General features: G+C 31.8%; 1 protein-coding gene across 1 annotated transcript in view; it reads left to right on the plus strand.

The window, feature by feature from the left end:
- Positions 1-15,483, plus strand: part of Myo10A (unconventional myosin 10A) — a 261,697-nt gene that overhangs the window by 147,650 nt on the left and 98,564 nt on the right. The window contains exons 27-32 of the mRNA XM_087164029.1: positions 3,950-4,150; positions 5,522-5,664; positions 7,414-8,036; positions 10,070-10,461; positions 12,881-13,097; positions 14,801-14,942. Coding sequence (XP_087020155.1) covers positions 3,950-4,150; positions 5,522-5,664; positions 7,414-8,036; positions 10,070-10,461; positions 12,881-13,097; positions 14,801-14,942 — 1,718 coding nt within the window. The remainder of the gene's footprint in view (positions 1-3,949; positions 4,151-5,521; positions 5,665-7,413; positions 8,037-10,069; positions 10,462-12,880; positions 13,098-14,800; positions 14,943-15,483) is intronic.

Raw genomic sequence — 15,483 nt, forward strand, 5'->3', positions numbered from 1 at the left:
AAACATGTTATTTCGCATTTCGTGGTACCATGTCGCTAAATAAATATTTTGGAGGATGTACTTTATGTAACAGCAAAACAACAATGATTATTACTTCCGAAAATTGTACTTCTGAATATTTGCAATTTAAACAAAGCTTATTGTTTTCTTTTTTGTGCTGTTCGTTATTTCGTTTTCGTGATTTTTTTTCCCGTTGCATCATGAAGTTCAGTGAACATTTTTGTTGAATATATATTATTTAATAACAAAACAACAACGTTTTTTACTTTCGAAAATTGTACTTCCATGTATTAAAAATAAACAAAGCTTGTTATTTTCGTTGTACAAGTTCAGTAATTATTTGCAATCCGAATATTTTTGGCAATTTGAACAAAGCTTATTTCCGTTTTTCGTGATTTTTTTCTTCTTTTTTAGTTGTGCAATTCGTTATTTCGTTTTCGTGATTTTTTTTTTCGTTGTATCATGAAGTTCAGTGAACATTTTTGGTGAATATATATTATTTAATAGCAAAACAACAACGTTTTTACTTTCGAAAATTGTACTTCCATGTATTAAAAATAAACAAAGCTTGTTACTTTCGTTGTATAATGTCAGTAATTATTTGCAATCCGAATATTTTTTGCAATTTGAACAAAACTTGTTATTTCCGTTTTTCGTGATTTTTTTTTAGTTGTACTATTCGTTATTTCGTTTTCGTGATTTTTTTTTCCTTTTTACCCATGAAGTTCAGTGAACATTTTTGGTGAATCTATATTATTTTACAGCAAAACAACAACGTTTTTTACTTTCGAAAATAGTACTTCCATGTATTAAAAATAAACAAAGCTTGTTATTTTCGTTGTACAAGTTCAGTAAATATTTGCAATCCGAATATTTTTTGCAATTTAAACAAAGAATATTTTTTGCTATTTAAAAGACTTATGATCGTTTTAAATATTTTGACTCCTTTATTGTAAATAATAATGAACCATTTTCAGTTCTTTTAGTTACACACAGTTTGACTTTTTATGTGAATAAAATATAATGGAAAAAAATGACATATAGTACTTTGCATGAATGAAGATATTTCATTATCAGGTTCAAACTTCAAATGCGCCATAGACTCTTTCTCCATGCATGTTCCACTTCTAATCAAAACGTGAAAAAAATAACTACAAAATAACATTAAATGAAAAGATTTTTAAATAAGTCTAACGTCAGACAATAAACTTAAAAAATATAATTGTTTTTGTAAACCGCCACCAATAATTAAGAGTGCGATATCATGCAAGAGATTGAACTAGCAACGTTGTTTTGAAATTTACTTATAAGAGAAATAAACCTATTCAAAAACATTACTTGTGGAAAAATTGAGATTTTTTTTCTTGTCCTCCAAATACCATTAATTGTCTGATAAGAGCGCCTTCTGTCAACAATGCCATGGCGATTATCTTTTCCAAAAGAATAAAATATTTTAATCGGTGTGCTTAACCTTCCATATTCGTAAATTAATATCGAAGCCTTTTATAGCTTCAGTAATATTTTGTTTAACTGATTTATAACTTTTGTGAGTATACTTTGCCACTGTTTGTCTTTAACAGCTTTATTTTCCTATTTAAAGTTTTTATGTTTAGTTTAATGTTTATTTGCAATCATAAAATATTTTAAGTCTTATCGGTATGAAAGAGATAAGATTTTTTAACTTATCACTTTGCAGATTATTCTTCTATAGTAACTTTATAATTGTTTTATTTTGGCTTTGGTAATTCAAATCTTTAATTTACGTAATAGGGGTGTTAATAATTAAGTAGTTAAAAAGGTAAAAAAAAAAAAATACTTAAAAATTTCGAATCTTGTTAAACTATGATATTGTTTAAATATGCTGTAAAGGTAACATGGTAAAAAGTTGAGGCATATAATCGTACTTTATAAACTTGAATACGAGATACTACGGCTCAAATTGAATGGAAATAGGGTTCAATTTATCACCTTATTTAGGTTGTGGTGAAATCGAACCGTATTATGGTTTGAAATAAAGATATTGCTGTTCAACCATTGACCCTATTTTACTGAACGTGTAAGCAGGTATTTTTTTTTTTATCATGACAGAAAATAATTTTTATTGTAAAAGTAATCGTAAAAGTATTGTAAAAGTAAATTTTTATTTTAAAAGTAATTGTAAAGTAAAGATTAAATCAAATAGCGCAATAGTGGGAGTGAGATAAGAACAAAATTACTGTCAGTATTTTTATCGATAAACAGTTGTCCGAATTGCGTGGGAGCAATTAACTGGGCGTTGGAGTATATATTTTTTAAATATTAGATAAATAATCTTATTTTCAGTCAGCGAACTGAAATTAAAATTTCCTAAACATTTGAAATAATTTGAAATTTAATTTAATAAAAATTTTTATTTTGTTTAGTGCCAAACGTAATTTAATCTCCGAATTATGAATTGTTATAACTAATTTTTCTATTTCAAAACATAACGTCATCAATTTATATCTCTTATTTTATCCAAACAACTATATTTGATCTTACAATTGAAATAGTCCAAATTTTAGTATTGAATTAGATTTATCAATTCGTGTACTTGATTTTGTTTACAACTACAATATTTCAGTTTTATAAATGTTATAACTAACATAACATCGAGAAATCATGTTATGCTCCTGCTTGTAATACCCCAATTATTATATTTTAACAATTTTCAAGCTCATAACATGAATTTCTGTTAAAGTTTGAGTTTTAATTATGTTTATTTTCTTAAAAAATGTTAATAATTCGTAAAAATTTATACTTTGATTAGAATGCCTGAAATTTTGCTAAGAAATGTAGCTAAATGAAATTCAAATCAAAAATGGCGTTTTTTGAGTTCAAATTATGAAATTATTAAGGAAATTGATTTTATTATTTAAAAATAATTGTTTAAAAATTGTTTCTTAAATATAAAAATTTGTTTAGTTTTTATATGCATATAAACATGAGTATATATAAATATAATCATTCAAAGTAATTGTAATTATTTTTCTAATTTAAAATATGAAATTAATCGCAAAAAAAAACTCGAAGAAACTTGTAATATTTAAAAAAAAAGAAAATTTGATATACTGAATGTGAATTAATTAACGTTAATCCCCTTTGACACACCATATTAACAAAGAAACAAGATATCTAAGTTGCGACTGTTACAATTCCAGCTTTTGGAAATAATTGCGCAGCAAAATCGATCAGTTATTTTTCATTCCTACTGTAGTTAGCTACAATTCTGTTCAAATTCGCATTGAAATAGCTCTGACTCTACAATAATTACTGTATATAAACTCCATTTCAAGATATTGGTTCATCTAAAAACGGATTTAAAAAAAACTGTTAAATTGCAACGACATTTATCAAATTTATAAAATTATTGACTATGCAAAAATTAGTATGAAACTTGAACTATGTCACAAGTCAACATCTAATTATCATACCTGTGTTTTAAAAAATTTTTAACAGCTTAAATTGTTAATAATTATAACTGATTTGTTACAATTTTTTTTCAATGCGTGGCTGTTTTAACCCCACATATTTGAATTCCTGAGACATTGCTTTCTTAACACGAGATAGTTTTAATCAATACATTTGTATTCCAGATGCATTGATTTTTCTTTTATGCAATACAGTGTTAATCCAATATATTTCTACACAGGAGGCACTAATTTTTTTTAACTCGACGTAGTTTTAATCCAATATATTAGTATTTCTGAAGCATTGATTTTTTTTGGTACAATATAGTATTAATCCAATATATTTGTTTACAAGAGGCACTAATTTTTTTAATGCGATGTAGTTTTAATCCAATATATTTGTATTCCAGAAGCATTGATTTTTTTTGGTACAATATAGTGTTAATTCAATATATTTGTATAGAAGAGGCACTAACTTTTGTATTGCGACGTAGTTTTAATATAATATATTTGTATTCCAGAGGCATTGATGATTGCTTTGGTTGGAGTGTAGATCTCGAGGATGATGGGGACTTTTACGAACTCAATGGATTTGATTACGTTTTGGACTTAGTGGCAGAAACTGAAGTCCCACCAGCTTTTCCAGTCTGCAAATCCTTTTTCCTCGTATCCGCCAACAAAGCTAAAAAGAGTGTTCCTTCTAGTAACATTTGGGCTGCATCGTAAGTTATTTGAATTATCTTTGAATGTCATATTGTTAAATACTTCTCTAACAAAATAAGGTTTGCCTTGATTTAAACAATATATCCAAATAGTTTTTTGAATGAATTAAATCCCCGAAAAATTAATGCATGATTGTTGAAACTGTCATTTAAATTCATAGAATAAATTAGTCATATAGCCTCATTGTCACAATGATTAAAACATTGAGCTGTTGTTGTGAAATATCAGTGTCTTACTCCCGATGGGAGCTTGAAGTCGACCTGTCTTCAGATGGATGGGTACCGAAATAAAAGCTGCCGTTGCACGATGTCGAACTCTTTGTCACTACCATGTTGCTGGTTGTTGAAATTGTGGAGCATTAAAATCCATGAACCCTTATTAAATAATTTTATTACTGATTATTAAATAATTTATTGCCTTTATTAACTGATCAGGGGTCTGTTTAGAAGAAATTTGGATCCGTTAACGGACCCTTCACAAAATATCTTTTCATAAAAACGGACCCTTCACAAAATAATCTATTTTTTAATCGGACCCTTCACAAATTTGTTTATCTTCATTATTGCTTTGTTAGTCGAATAAACCCTTCCCAGGAAAGGGGGGGGGAAGAAAGACAGATGTAAACGAACTAAATTTTATCTTCGGCAGATGCTTCTTCCTTTATTCGTCCGAAATGAATATACTACGTTCAGCAGTATAGGCTAAATACCAAATATTTGTATGTTGCATCGCTAATTCAGTAGCTGCAATTGCTGTTTATTTTTTTTAATTTAATTTTTTTAATTATAGTTTTACAGTTTTAAGCATAATCTTGTATCTATTTGCAATTTAAAAACTCCTTGAAAAAGTTTTTTTGCAATAACGGACCCTATTTGCACAAATTCACAAAAGTGGACCCTGGTTGAAAGAATGTGACTTAACGTATATTTTATATTCACAAATTACGAGTCATTTTTTCACAATTTTACAAAAACGGACCTTTCACAAAATGTATAGACAGACCCCTGCTTATAAATACCTTATGAAATGAAGCAAACATTAGATAAGTTGAAGAAAATTCAAAATCTTATGTATATTCTAGAAACAGTAACCGTAACATTTGCTCATTTGTAGAATTGTACTGTTGCAGCATTTTCTTAGTGCCAATCTATAAACATTCCTTATTTCATAAAATATGATTTTTTATTGTGAGAGACTAGATAACAATAAGTGACAGCTCCACCTGTCGCGGAGGTAAAGAATCAGTGTCATTTTTATTAAAAGATCAGCTAAAAAAAAAAAAGATAATTCAGACAATGCTCGATGCAGTATCTTTTTAGAAGTAGTTTTGGATATCGGAATTATTTATTTCTTTTCAATCTCTTTCACAGACCTCACAATCCAGAACGTATTAATACGTTTGAAATGGAAATAGATGAATCACCTCCAGCTCCAATACGGTATAGACAACCTGTAAAGTCTAGATCGATTGACGATATAACTCGTGCCGACCAGCATTCATCTCACGAATATGGTAACTTTTTTTATTTTCAATGTGTATATTCTTTTGATTTCTACAAATTTTAAATTGCAATCATTAATATTGTTATTATGACAAAATATGTAATTATGTCGTAATTATGACAAAATATGTAATTATGACAAAATATGTAATTATGACAAAATATGTAATTATGACAAAATATGTAATTATGACATAATTATGTAATTATGACAAAATATGTAATTATGACATAATTATGTAATTATGACAAAATATGTAATTATGACATAATTATGTAATTATGACAAAATATGTAATTATGACATAATTATGTAATTATGACAAAATATGTAATTATGACATAATTATGTAATTATGACAAAATTAAATTTAATAGCTTGTGTGTTTCATATAAATTAAAGTTCTCTCCGCTTTAACAAAATGGGCCTTTATATTTTTACAATTAATTCTTAAACATTTTTATAGCATAATTATTATCCTACAAATAAACATAAAACAGTGAATCAGTCAATGCTGGTTATTATCATAATTTGAGTTTAAAAAAATATTAATTTATAAGCAAATGCTCAAATAACATGCACATAAAAAATCGAATTGAAATATACGAAACATAAATACTCTGTATACAATTTCAAAACTTTCATATCACCTGACCATGAACAGGACTATCCTGAACTTGACTATCTGAAACTATAACTATCAAATCGCTTGAACTCTATTTCTAAAATGAAACATTGCATTTTTGTGTACTTTTAGGCTATGACTTTTATCTTTATGAACTATTCATACATTCACGTTGCATGATTTTCACGTGAAAGAATAAATAAAAACATAGTAAAGGTTTGTACTTTTTATCAAAAAAGTACATTTTAGTACCTTCGAGAAAGCATCATGATAACAAAAACTTTTATCAACTGCGTATGTACTTATGTTCCTTACTATGTTTTATTTATTATGTTTTATTTATTAACTATGTTTTGCTTATTATGTTTTATTTATTAACTATGTTTTATTTATTTATTCCTTTATATGAGCAAATTTTGCTGAAAATAATTAGGTAAATAAATTTACTAAAATAGTGAGAGAAACAATGCCCTTTAAAATCTCGGTTTACCACTGTAACTTTTATGCGGATATTTCGAAAAAAAGTGATAGAGCAGAAACAATATCATTTACGCCGTTGCACAATCTTTTAAGAACATTATGTAAGTTTCTTAATATTAATTAGCGCAGTATATATTCTGAACTTATGAATATCTTTCCAATATGTTACACAGACTCTTAGTGAGTAGGAACTGCTGTCTCAGTTCAACGTTCTCCAATAGTTGCTAGCTTTCTTTGTGCTCCATTATGCCCCACAGTGGACTGATAGTAAAGACACGGTTCCCAGTAGAACACCGAAGTCAAGCTTCACTGGCTGCGGTCAGTTAGCGGGTGGGTGGCCACTTTGATATCAGCCTGAGTAGGGACCGAGGGTGCGCGGGTATAAGTCCTCGTTCTACCGTAAAGTGATGACTTCGTGCACAGGTCGTCTGGCTACCAAAGCAGGGGAATCATTCCCTCTGCAGAGAATTAAAATTGCGATGACATGTCTTCGGATCATCCTCAGGGATGTTTTCCAGACCATCGCCAATAGCCTATTGTGCAGCTCTAGTGCGACGTAAATAAAGTACCTACCTTGTGCTCTATTATATTATAAAACAATTTATTTTCTCAAGGTAATTAAATCCTAACTAATATATTTTCATTTCGATATAGTGAGAGAAAGAAGAAAGGAACGTCTTCGAGCCACTTCACATGAAAGATTACTGGACGATTCGCCCAGATTAGATCTTCCACTATCAAAAACCAGTGCATTGAATGATCGCTATTTTGAAAATGGCAAGACGACACGATCCGACTTAATCATTGACGATCCGTACAGCAGATCTAGAGCAGAACCAGTATCATCATCTGTAATCGGACTTTCCAAAAGCAGACTTAACGATCGGTACACTGAACGGGAATTGCAAGGACTGTCCGAAACGAGCAAACTCAACAAACGCTATCTTGCCACCAAATCGAACAACACGTCTACGCAGCCCAGGTCAGATGTTACGGAAGAACTTCATCACGCGAAAACTGTCCAGAGTCCACCTCCACAATCTGCTGCTTGGCAAGATGAGCTTGGTTTGGCATCTTCTGCTCTTAACGATAGGTATTTCTCTCGCCAAGAGATGTTGAAGAACACCAAAACTGATGCTAGTGATGCCGGCAGTAGATTGGATGGAAGTATAGGAAATGACAGAGCTTCAAGTCTTAATGATTCTGGAAAACTGAATGGCCACTCTCCTGATCTCAATGGCAGTAGTCATATGAGGCCGGCTAGTTCTTCCTCCCAGGTATTCTTCTTGTTTTAAGTTGTGATCAGTTCCGTTGTTGCATGATTTAAACGCATTCATTATAAAATTTAGATTCTGAAAAGCTGTTGCCTTTAATGTAGATACCGTTTTTTGCTTCGTAATTCACAATGTGTTTTGTAATAACCATGTTTAATAAATGCCGTTGTAAATATAGTGAAAAAAGCTTAACATAAAGGGTCGCAGATTAACCGATAAAGCTCTCCAAACTGAGTAATTCTGATCGCATAATCTTGGGCTAAAGCATCATGACCGGATATTTTCGATACCAGTTAGCCTGATTGAAAATGTTTCTATAAAAGAGTAAAAAATGCGATTTAATTTTCAGAAATTGGGTGCAACGCTGCAATGGCTAATATTAAAGTAAAAAAGGACAAAAAATTTTTTTAACTTTAACCAATCATTATTAGAAATGATAAAAAAAATGCAGGATTATTATCATCAAACATCAAAAATTAGCATGTCTAAACTGAATGTATTCTTTCTGTACGAACCATCTGTAAACTTAATCCTCGAATAAAATATTTCAAAAGAATTTAAATTTTTCTTTTGATGGTGTCTACTTCAGAGTTGGTCATAGATTTTTCTTTTTCATTTAAATGCTAGATTGCGAATTCTCAAGCATTAAGTTGTAATTTTAGCAAGGATTCTCAAAATTTACATTAAAGGCAATCATTATAGAACAGGGGTTTCCAACTGGCGGCCCGCGAAGCCTTTTTTTGTGGCCCGCGAACTAAAATATATTAGTTGTCATTTTTTACGGACAGTTTTCGTAAAAAATCTATATAGGTTTAAAATACTTTTCTCGTTCATAAAAACCTAATTTCTTCCTTTCTGTGAAATTTAACATACCAACGGTGCAAAGAAATTTATTTTTCAGGTTTTGCATCCAAGAAAATATTTATTCAAATACAAAAATAATCGTGGGTGTTGCTCTTTTTTATTTCATTTTTTTGTTTGTATTTTGTTAATATAACTTAGCATATGCGTATCAGAAATTTTCTCGAAGAAATTCCTATATTTAACTTTTTGAAACCATTCATTTTGGACGAAAATATTTTCACACACATTTGTAAATTTTAAATTTAAATATCTATTCTCCGGTGGTTGCAGCAGACAAACCTCAATTCAATATTTTGTGTGCTACGTAAGTTTTAATACCTTAACAATTAGATATCTGTTGCACATTAATTGTTTAATACACAGGTGCACATTAAGTTATTGTAGCCCGAATTTTTATTATTTATATAATATTTTTAAAAATATTATTAATAACAAATAAATATTTTTAAAAATCCACTTCTTATTTTAATTTGTAATTCGATACATTTGTTTCATACAACTTAATAAAATTCTGACAGTAATATTTAATGTTCCTTCAAACATAAAAGAGTCCTACAAAAAATTTTGATAAAGTTGCGGCCCGCCATTTGATTTGTGCTTTTAATTGTGGCTCCCGGCCGCATGCAAGTTGGAAACCCTTGTTATAGAATACTCTATATGATTTGCTTACTCGTTTTGATTTATCCATGGTAAACTGTACCAATAATCCTACAAATCATACTTACCTGATCTAGTAAAGTATTTTATTTAAATACTCCGAAACACTCAGGTTGTTACTCAATGCCTTTTATCCACTGAAACCTGCAAAATTTAAAGACTTAAAATAAGTTCATTTTGTATAGTTGTAAGTAGGTCAAAAGAAATAAAATTAGACCTACCCCTAAGAAATCTCAGTTTTTCTTTGTAAAATTGTAGCGCTGATCACGAGATTATATCTTTTCGTTGTTATGTAAATTTTTAATATTTTTTAACTTTTCTTTTTCTCATCTTTGCATTTTTTTTTTTTTTGTATTTCTGATCATTTTTCTTTTTTAGATTTATTTTTAACCAACATGAATATTCATTTATATTATGTAATTTATGATAATATATTAAACTATTCTTATCTTTCAAAAACCTAGCACTGCATTAATTATTTCAATCAATATTCAAACAACTTTATTTATATTTAGGCTGCAAGTGATGTCATTGAATTCCCAGAGTTCGATTTCCCCGAAAATGGCGACGAAGATGGCGAACCTGATGACTTCTTACCAGATCCTGATGGCTCTCGTTGTAGTAGAACTACAGAATCAACTCGTTACGTAAAATATGGTGGAAAACAACAAGCTGTTAAAGGCCTTTCTCATTCTACAAAGGCACACATAGATCGAAATAGAGATGACTATAGTAGTGTAGGAGGGCCAAAGAGTTCTGCTATGTCCGATACATCAGAAGCTCCATCATTAGCCTCCCATGTGAAAAATGTTCGAATTCCCTCCCACACATCTGATCTTGACCAGTACCTGGATGATCTATTCAACCCTGTTCTGGATGGTAACCTAGATGAACTAAGTGATGCTAGGTAAATTGGTTTAGTATACCTAATATTTTTTTTAAGATTTAAATAAGATCCTAATAAGTCCTATTTTCGACAAAGTCTTGATTATATTATTTGTTATGGATTTCCATAAAAATTTCTCTCAACATTGTCTTTAAAATGGCAATTCAGATCCCGTGAGGTCAACGTTTTACCAGTAGCTTCGTTCTATAAAGTTATGGTTTAGCGAAAAGCCAAGAAGGAGAAATAAAACAAAGTGGATAAAAACTAGTGAGCAACAGTAGGTGGTTTTCCGTAATGTAAGAAATAACTGAATTGCTACTTGTAATCGGAAACTTGCAACTCGAAAAGAAGTAAATTGATTATGCCTAACCACGTGATTTAAATTTCATTTAATTGGATGTTTGTGTGTGTCGAAACGGATTGCCTTCTGAATCGACAAATGTCACAATTTACCAACGATGGATATCACTTGCAGGTAACCAATTATTCCATACGCTATGGTTTGGTCACCCCTGATTTAAACAATCGAACTTGATCTAACTATCAAACGTACTTCAAGTGAAACTCAGTACTACTTTTGATTATTCTTTAATTTTCAGTATTTCTTGATATATTTAGATCTGTATTCATATTTTTAAAAAAAATATAAATTGGTTTATTACAATATACAGGGTGGTCCCGAATTCATGGTACAAACTTTAATAGTAGGTACAGGACATTGTAACAATGATTTATTGTATAGGAATGTATAGTCGCAAGTGACGCGGTGAGGCGTAAACAGGCGAAATAACGGCCGAAAGGAAAAACAAAGATTTTATTGAAAGCGTTGTTGACAAGTGTCATGTTTACAGTAAGTGTTCAAAATTGCGTCCACCAGAAGCGATACATGCTTGACAGCGTCGGTGGAGCGATTGGCGTACACGTTCAAAGATGCCTGGTATTTCACGCACACCTGCAGCAGCTACAGATATGCGAGCGACGAGATCCTCATCTGAGTCAACTGGAGTCTCATAAACAAGATGCTTTAGATGTCCCCATAAAAAGTAATCGAGGCTCGATAAATCGAGAGATCGGGGTGGCCAAGGGATTGGTCCACCACGCCCAATCCATCGAGCACCAAACGTGGCATTCAAGTAATTCCGCACATCAATGCTGAAGTGTGCTGGCGCCCCATCGTGCTGAAACCACATGCGGTTACGAATGGCGATCGGAACATCATGCAGCAGTTGTGGTAACACTTCTTTCAGAAAAATAAGATAGCTTCCGCCACTGAGTCGCGTGGGTAGTAAGAATGGGCCAATCAAAAAGTCGTTCACAATACCAGCCCACACATTAATACAGAAACGTTGTTGAAACGCATGTGGACGCGTTGTATGCGGATTATCGGTTGCCCACACATGGGAATTGTGCGCATTAAAGACACCCTCGCGTGAAAATGTCGCTTCATCTGTAAATAGCACATCACCTACGAAATCCGGCTGCAACGCACATTGCTGCATCACCCACAGGCAGAAGTTCACGCGGAGAGGATAATCTGCCGGATTCAACGCTTGTACTTTCTGAAAATGGAAGGGGTGTAAGCGATTTTCGTTTAACACTCTGCATACAGTCTGATGACTCACACCTACGTCACGCGCAAAAGTTCTTGTGCTTGACTTGGGCCTATCAGCCACAATGTTCTTCCAGCCTTGGAGTGCGTACAGCTCTTAATCGACCAGCGTCATGTCTGTTGACGTCGAACGCACCTGTTTCACAAAGTTGACGATGTAACCGTTGAAAAATTCTATGATCCGGCATTTGTCGATCAGGATACTCCGCGCGATACATTCGTAACGCAGCTCTGCCGTTACCATTTGCACGGCCGTACATGTAATGCATGTCTGCTTTTTCTGCATACGTAAAGTCACCCATCGTCTACGGCAGCACAATTGTGAATGGCGCTTTTCCCTGCTGCGATGCTTCATTTTCAACGGCGACTAGACATCTACTGCCCTCTACCGGCAATGATACCAACCGATCACTCCATTTCTCTTTCCCTTTATTTCCCCTGTTTACGCCTCACCGCGTCACTTGCGACTATACATTCCTATACAATAAATCATTGTTACAATGTCTTGTACCTACCATTAAAGTTTGTACCATGAATTCGGGACCACCCTGTATAATTTACAATTTATTTTCTAATTATAATTTAAATCTCCTCATTTCAAATAAAAAGTAGTATTTTTTCTCCTTTGGTCTAAATAGAGGCATACTGGTTAAACATAGGTATACTGACAAACTATAATGAGCCAAATACGATCATATTGACGAAATGGGAATATTTGATTACACGTTATCTTATTTGCGTCAAATGTACTTAGTTACAAGTAAAAATATGTGGACAAAATTGTGTCACCAATTTCTCTCATTAAATATTTTTCTTCTATTATGATTTTAGGTCATTATCAGCGTCTATCAAAGGAGGTCCAAGACCAAACACGATGCCAGTCCACAAAAGATACTCAGTCGAATCGGATCCTTCGTACCATATGTTGGATGAGCTGTTGCCAGAACCGCAAATTGATGCTTTTAAAGATCTTACTAATCCTAACAAACTTGCCAAGGCTTTAAAAGGCGGTGGACAGGCTGTGACTGGTGGAGGAGTTGATACTCAGGTAAAGGCTCAAACGTTTCTGCAATGGCGTAAAAATAAAATAAAAACTGTGTTTAGCAATAAGAAAATATTAATTTTAAAAAAGTTAAAAACATTTTGAAAAAAATATAGCTTTTTTTAAGTATATTTAGTTTATTTAACGAGAGAGTTGTATATTTTATGCTAAAATAAAACAAGTCACTTTAATATTCATAAAATAACATTTTGGTAGATAAGTGTAAGTCTATAAACAAAAGAAAATCACTTATTGTAATAATAAACAAGCGTTTCATAATATTCCATGTTTGATAAAGATTCATGCTGTTCCTTGTTTCTCTTAGACCCTTCCGATTTTTCTGCTATGCTGAGAAATGTTGCTTATAATTAGAAACAAAAAAAAGTCAACAAATTCAAAGTCAACTAGCAACTTTTTACTGGGGATGAGCTTTTGGTGCTACTTGGGAGAAGCTCTTTAAAACTGTGTCCCCTGATAGCTCTTTAGGGCTATTGGGGTTTCGTTGTTTCAGGCTACTGACTGGACATGACTTTCTGCACAAGCATTTACACTGTATTGGACGGGCTGACTCTCCAGACTGTATTTTGTGTGGGCAACTTTTTGCCATGATTGGCGGATATCTCTGGGACTATTCTGCCCCTCCTAGAGGCACCTCCATCCCTGGATGTGCCTCTTTTTTTGTATTGGGTGGCAAGACTTTTTATACTTGATAAAGCAATTATAAGTATGTAATTATGAAGATGGAAATCAGGTGTGGTTACTGTTGGAATTGGTAGAATTGACTAATTGAAGATAGTGATGAAAACAGGATAATGAAAATAACAATTGAACGCAAAAACTGGATAATAATTATAATGAAGCTTTTATTTAGAAGTATTTGTAGATCTCGAGGTACAAAATTATATTTTTATCCATAATTATAAGTTAAGTAAATTTTGCATAATATTAAGAAGAACAGGCCATGGGAGATAAATCCCCCATGACCTGCCTAATCAAGAGCCAAATTAAAAAAGTAACTGAATTGTTCCCAACAGACTGTTAGAAACATGAGAAGAGATCCATGGTTGGTGATTCATCGAAAAATAACATAGCCAAAAATAAAGCCAACTCCCCATAATCAATATTAGGTTTGAAAAATACCTTGGCGATCGCGAATGGCCAACAAGACTGTGAGAATTATTACAACCATGTAACTGAAGCAGATTTGTGGTAAGAAATTTAAGAGTTAAAAAGATATAAATAGATTTTTATTTTAAGGGAATTAATGAGTCTACGTTAGTACTGAAATAAAAAGTTAGCCGTTGCATTGATCGATAAGAAAAGAAAAAATATTTTAGGTTCGCTTTAAATAAAAATTAACTAATTGATTTAATTTAATTGCAACTCGATTAAGAATGATTAAAAAAATAAAGTTTAAGCAATTAAAGAAATTTTAAAAGCTGGGAAATATGTAATGTCTATTGTAGCATCACAGTAATTTCAAAATAATAATGGTCTGTGTTCAATAGATATTCATGCAGTAAAAGAAATGCTTTATGTCTAATAAACTTTTCCGAAAATATTTCAAGATTGTGATTATTTGGGGTGGTAAGCTGCTTATTAGTTAAATCATCCTACTTATCTTACACTATTTTAAAGTAGCATAATTTTTGTAACTTATTTTACATTGTTTTCATTTCTAAGCTCTTAATTTGCTTTTAACTTTTTAGCAAAGAACATCGAACGGGATTCATTCTCAAAGTATGACTCCAAACTTATCAACTCCTTCTCCTGCGCTTCCCGGAGGGATGAATTCATCAGCTTCATCAACTACTGGAGCTTCTGGAAATTTACCTCTCTATAATCTCTCTGGTATGTCATGATGTATTTATTGCTAGCATAGCCAACGATTAAACACCGTTACATTAGAGCGTTTGAGCTAAGAAATTTTCCTTCATAACCTTTTACTTACGGCTGGTACAATAAGTGGACCAGAATGGTTTCATCATGTTAAGCTCCGTAAGGAAAAGGTTAATCAATAGGCCTTGATTAAATCCTCAAAATAATACTCCCATGCGAAAAACAATGTTGTTATTCTGTTACTGATAATGTTAGAGTTGAAACTTTTTATCAGAAAAAAATCTAATTTACTATTTTAGAAAGTGTACATAATGAAAAATTATCAATGATCATCAAAAATTATCAAACGAAACTTAAATTAGCATACCAAAGATTCATTAAGTCTAATATAAAAAGAGACATAGCATAGACATTGGCGAAAAGCCACCGCCTAATATATATAAACATTACATCATGCCCATGTTTTTATTTTATTTTATAACCGTCGTTGAACAGCCGATCAAATTTTATGGGCTTACGACTGCTAATGTTCAACTCCGTAGCCTTGTAATTT

Source organism: Parasteatoda tepidariorum, chromosome 5, assembly GCF_982258835.1.
Source record: "Parasteatoda tepidariorum strain Cologne lab strain chromosome 5, Ptep-v5.0, whole genome shotgun sequence".
In the NCBI taxonomy this organism is placed as follows: Eukaryota; Metazoa; Arthropoda; class Arachnida; order Araneae; family Theridiidae; genus Parasteatoda; species Parasteatoda tepidariorum.